The 6000-nt window shown below is 36.7% G+C and overlaps 1 protein-coding gene across 19 annotated transcripts in view; it reads right to left on the bottom strand.

Moving 5' to 3' along the window:
- Window positions 1-1215: 1215 nt before the first annotated feature.
- Window positions 1216-6000, bottom strand: part of LOC149300311 (muscleblind-like protein 1) — a 54496-nt gene continuing 49711 nt past the window's right edge. For 8 of the 19 annotated variants that reach the window (XM_089485407.1, XM_089485405.1, XM_089485408.1 and 5 more), the window contains 3 exons: window positions 3726-3761; window positions 2998-3092; window positions 1216-1272 (listed from right to left, as the gene is read on the bottom strand). In XM_089485407.1, the coding sequence (XP_089341533.1) occupies window positions 1216-1272; window positions 2998-3092; window positions 3726-3761 (188 nt within the window). The remainder of the gene's footprint in view (window positions 1273-2997; window positions 3093-3725; window positions 3762-6000) is intronic. The other 11 variants (XM_089485406.1, XM_089485410.1, XM_089485419.1 and 8 more) reach the window with 4 other exon arrangements.

The following is a 6000-nucleotide window of genomic DNA, read 5'->3' as shown; positions in this document are numbered from 1 at the left end:
GATCGTCTGGCATTGCCTTACAATATCCTTGTAATGATAACATTTGTAAACATTACCTGGCTCCTTTAGAAGCACCACTACATATTGTGAATGCCATAATTCTTCTTTACATTTAAATATACTTGCTTATGGTATAGGCAATTTTTGTAATTTAGAATTAGCAATACCCTTCATGAGGAGAAGGAAAAAAAGGAAATGGAATGAAAAAATGTTTTTTTAAAGGCTCAGAAAAATGAAAATAAAGTTTTTTGTACAAACAGAAAGACGTGTATGTCTCCTATAGAAAAGTATACCCACTCAATCAACACGTGAGCACTATGCATGGTGTGTGTGTCTGCTGCCATCAGCTTTCCCTTCAAGGTATCTTTTTTATTTGTCACTCTCTATGGTCTATACATCATATCAGTTTGTGTTTAGAGCCATCAAGTGAACATGGAACAGTTACTAAAATGTTCATTCATTCGCTGATATGATTACACCAACCAACATCCATTTTGCCTAGAACAGATCTAAATTTTCTCTCTCACGAGGGGAGTTTATTTCACTGGCACTCGCCCCACAGTAGATGGGGTAAGGGTATAGACAGACACCTTACCCCATTATTATTATTATTATTATCAGAATACACCAATTACTTCCAAAGGGAGTTCTATTAAGCATATGCAGGAAGTGTACATAACTATGCTTCCTACTTACAGTAGACACAGCCAGGGGCTGGGAAAAAGTGAGACAAAAGTAAAATCTTCTAACCCCGATACGCAAAGAATGCTTTGCCTGATGTAAAATGCAATGCAGTCCATACACAATTGACTCTGATATGCATTTTACATGAATGTAGGGCAGAAGTGATCCCTTAGTAATATGGGGAATTTAATAATGTTAAGCAGATACACTAATATACAGCCCCATAAACCGAAGGTATGAAGTAAAAAAAAGACTTTGGGGCGGCCTCTAGTTATTTTAACTCTTTGAGTGACGTAGATGTTTTAAGTGAACTATCGGACTTCATTTACCTTCATAAATCGGCACTGCCCACACCACTGGCACTACACGTGATTTATAAAAATACCATTATAGTAGAAGAAGCGTTACAGTGAATGTCCTTGTGACTCATTTATAGGTTCGTTGGAAAAAAGCAATTTATTCAATGGAAATTTTGGTAATGAAATTTGAAGACGGAGAAAAAAAAAAACTTACTGTATCTGGATACAATCTCTAGAGCTGTGTAACATACTTGTGACTACTCAGATGATCTGCAGATATTATGGGTATCTGTAAACAAACATGATTACAATGAATTGGAAGTGTTTGCAGCCAACAATCAGCTATTTCAATGAAAACACAAAAAAAAGCCACTTCACTTTTGAATGTACAGCAAGTAAACACATTGTGATGCTAAATGCCAAAGTAGCGAAACTGATGTTTAGTATTGCTTAACAACTCTAAATAAGTAAACGGCAGCTGTACAGGAAGCAGAAACACTACAGAACTCACATAGCAGCCAATGCAAAGAGACCCTTCTGTTGGCATATACAAAGATTAGTATTAAGAGCTCAAACAGGCATGCAACTCTGGCTAAAATCCTCTCGAAGTAAGTCATTTAAAAGATTTAAAGGTTATGATATTAATAATGTTCTGTTTTGTGACTTTCTAACATTTCAGGCAATACTAAAAAAGACCTATACTGTGCAAGGTATTTACATCTGAAATAGAGACCTCTGTGGTTCATAAGGTTTATGAGTTTACATCTTAATCTATGAATGTTCTGGCCCGCTAAACGGTTCTATAAACATCTACAGAATCTTTATTTTGGTTGGAAAGTAGGGTGTTTCATGAGATTTCCTCCTCATTGCATACGCTTTAGGTACGGTTAAAGGGATGACTAGGGAAAAGATCTTCACTGAGACTTCTAATATTACTTTGGGAATTTCTAATAGTTATTTAGGTGACTAATGCATTCAGACAGAAAATAATGTGTTTCATTTATAAAATGTAATTTAAAAAAGCTAGGTAAAAATTGGTAGACTTATATTACTTTGCCATTTAGCATTTGAGCAGTCTGCACACTTACATCACGCTCCAGGAGGTGATTTAAGCTGAAATGATGTAAACTGATTGTAAATTAATGAGAACATGGGGCAGCATTACTTTTAGGGGTCAAAAGCCATAATAATGATGTAAGTCTCAGTACGAGATCGCATGTAAGTTGAGTCAATGTAAAACAATGGCAGCCTGTATAAGGCACATAAATTAATAAGTAAAAATCTGTATATTCAAAAAGGGTTATAATCCTTAAAAGTAAGTATCAACCCCAATGACTGAATTATTTACCGCCCAGTCTCTACTGAAGGATTTGTCTAAGTTTGCGGGCCTAGCACTACACTCTCCTTGTGTCACATGACTACATTCGAGAATTAAGAAGTCCCTAAGAAGATATAGATGGACACAATCTGATACAGTTAACCAAATGTTTGTATACAGGGTTTAAGAGCTCAATAATAGTAGGAGCAATGTCCCTAAGGTAGTGTTTCTTTAGAAAACCCTTATAATCAACTAGTGGACCAACGCCTTTAATTTATATTCGTATTATACTACAAAACCCATGAGTGTCTCTTAAATATATATATTTATCTCTCATGTGTAGGGGCATATTTATTATCTGACCAGTTTAAAAATAGTAACTCATAACTCTTTCAAAATCTTCAGCCAATTTCCCTAAATTGTCACTGAAAAAGCAAGTTTGGGTACTGCTCTAGGTATATACTAATTGAAATGGATCTAACATTACACTTTTTATGGATATGTCTCGCAAAAAAAGTCAAATGTTTCGCTATTTATCACCGGCAAAATAGCAATGGCATTATAATTGTAAGAGAAGTCTCATGTCGTGCTTTTATAAATATGTATATGCCAGCCTATGGTAGAATGGGCCCAGTAGAATATTAAAAAAGCACTAATTTAGAGTTGTTGTAAGAAACAAGCTGTAAATAAGCAAACCTGGTTGGCTGTGGCTGTTGCAGCGAAGGGGACACTTGTGGCAGATGTTGCTGCTGCAGACACAGTAGCCGGCGCTGCACCGTGCACCATGGGAACTTTGAGAGGGAAATCATATAAGCAAAACATACAGAAGAGTGTAGCATAGTTGGAACCATAGCAACAGGTGGTAGAACAGTCAGACACAGTATTTATCACAGCAGGAAGCCACGTGGCGTATCATCATCACCAGCGAGTGACATGCAATCAGAGTGCAAAAGCAGGACAGCATTCCAGGGAGAACAGGAAAGAAGTGGAGTAGGGGAGAAAAGAAAAAGAAAAAGGAGAACAAAAAAAAAAAAAAAAGGTTTGTTACCATCAAGGGAATTCAACACACACACAAGCTTAATTTATGATTCTAAACTAGCTGATATTAATTAAGCTTTTAATTTATCATCTAAGCATTTTTGGATTAACACGAAACAGATTTTTATTTGTAATTGAAATAACAACACGAACTTTCATTGTTCCGTAATAAACACAGAAGAACAGTACAGTCAAAATCCACACCACTGGCTGTAAAAGACAACAGTCTAATTTCCAAAAGATCACTTAAGACGGTGCTAATCTTTTTCCTTTTCACAAAATTAGAGACAGCGGTCCCTGTACATTTTGGAAGAGCAATGGATTTTGAGTGCAAGAAAGTTTCCACAAGCATGTAAAGATAATCAAGAAACAAAGCTGGCACCTACCAACATTTGCAGCGGGTGTCATGCACAATATTGAGCCTGCCCATCATGCATTGCAACAGGAAGGTGGATTGAAGAGGGAAAAGAATTAAAAACAACCCATCACACATGTTATTAGAAAATATAAATTACTTAAACAAGAAATAATTTGTTATGGCAGCTAAAACAGCATACTTAAATCACAGGAAGGTACAGTGGGTAGTTAGGCATTTTCGGGAGTGCATAGTAGATACAGGTGACCACTTGTTAGTGCCGCACACCAATAATACAGTATGGGTTATGTATGTGATTCTGGTGTAGGGTTTGAAAAGCTGTCTTATTACCATAGCAACCACTGCTGATTGAACCAGTCTATGGTGATGAGATGACTTTTCAAACTTAATACCAGAATATTTTTCTTATACATAACTTCCAATGGATCTGGTTAAAAATGGTGATCTGTGCAAAGTGGCAGACAATGGGCTGGTTTCTCTGTGTGACACAGGTCCGCACCGATCATTTTCATGGTTTGCCCAGACGACATCGTCATTGACAAATTCAACAACACATTCTGCGCAGCGTCTTGTGGGGGTTGAGCTAATGACCATGGATTTTCTGTGGGACAGCAAAACTGCAATAACTCTACAGCTATGCTGACTAAAGTGGGAACAGCACCCAAGTGACGTTGTGCAAATCTGTCAATGACAAAGTCATCCAGTGCAAACAGTTTAAAATCTCTTAGATAACAAACTCTTAGATAACAAGCTATTAGACAAAATACTCTTATAACTTCACTACTTTCTAGGCATTTCTTAATTTACATGATCATACTGAGTATCCCTTTCTCAACCAGCTACCATATTGAACTTACAATTTACTTTAAGCAATGCTTTGCATTCTGATTTTTTTTCTTTCAAACAGTAAACATTCTTAATAACATTTTATGTACTATGCTATAATTGTTTTTAAAAAAAATGGTTGAACCATGTGTGATCTGTGTGTGATTAGACTATTAATAATGTAAGTTTTCTGTGAAAGACACAGTGGATGGATTCGCACTACACCCCACAAGGACAGCCTTTTATTTGTACAATATGACATCATAAGTGATATCAATGATGACATCAAAGGACACATGCCATACCTCATGTTAAAGAACTTGATATGATCCTTAGCTTATCTGACATAACAGTTTTGTTGACAGGCAACCTTAAAACTGTTACTCTGGTACAAATGAATAGTTGTTAATTTAAAAGGACACTTTTCAGGTGTGCTAACAAAATATTTGCGCCATACACACACACCCAGCTGATAGCATAAACAAAGCCTATAGGTGAGTAAAATTTGAAAATACGGCCAAGAGCTTCATCGATGCAGTACAGCAATATGGGACCAGTGACTGTATCATACCATCATATTCTAGTCTGACTGACAGCATTTGCCAAATGAAACAAATGCAGTGCAGAAACACGGGCTATGTGTATTACCTGTATAAGCACTAGAGGGCAGTGTCATTCTAGCTCATTTACACCTAAATCCCCAACAAAGTGTTTTGCAATAAATGATGCTGTTTCTTATTTTGGAACAGAATGTATACATAATAGATTCAGATCTACTACCTTCTACATGTGTGTGTTTGAGTCCATGGAACCCATACCTTTTTAACTGGCAGCTTAAAAGGTATGGGTTGGGTTACTTTAGTACACACTGAACATACATTTCAGCCAGTAATACTATATTTTTCCTCCACTAATATGTGGACAGTTATATCAATAAAAACCCAATGCTAACAATGTGAGTCCACACAGCCTAGACTTGCCTGGTACAAAAGAACATGGAAGAATGAGTGAAACGGTAATGGAGAGACAACTTTGTTCTGATTAAATCTAGGGGTACAAATAATGCTAGACCTCTGATTGAATGTGCCTTGCTAGAAAGTAGAAATGTCCACAGAGAGATGATGTAAGTGGGCAGAATGTATCTGGTAGGAGGAAGGGCTAGACTTTGTAAGCCTGAAGAATAAGACACTATTCTAGTGGGCTAGAATTCTGTCACATTAGAAGCAAAGCCATGAACCTCTCAAGTATGAAGTCTTTTATTGATCATTCATCAATCTTTAAGACTGTTATCTGGCAAGTACTGAAAGAGTTCAGATAATTGCAGCTCTCATAGTCAATTCACTAGCACCGCTCTCATCCCTCAAAGTCATTGCATACTTTTTCCCAGCTTCCTAGAAATATATATTACTACGGGTCCTGCAAGTCTATCAGCTGTTCCTGTTTCACAACTTTAACTATTC

Source organism: Sceloporus occidentalis, unplaced genomic scaffold, assembly GCF_023333645.1.
Source record: "Sceloporus occidentalis isolate IW3139 unplaced genomic scaffold, rSceOcc1.0.p SCAF_25, whole genome shotgun sequence".
NCBI classification, from domain to species: domain Eukaryota; kingdom Metazoa; phylum Chordata; class Lepidosauria; order Squamata; family Phrynosomatidae; genus Sceloporus; species Sceloporus occidentalis.
Note: the sequence above shows the minus strand (reverse complement) of the source record. Positions and strands in the feature narration are given on the sequence as shown.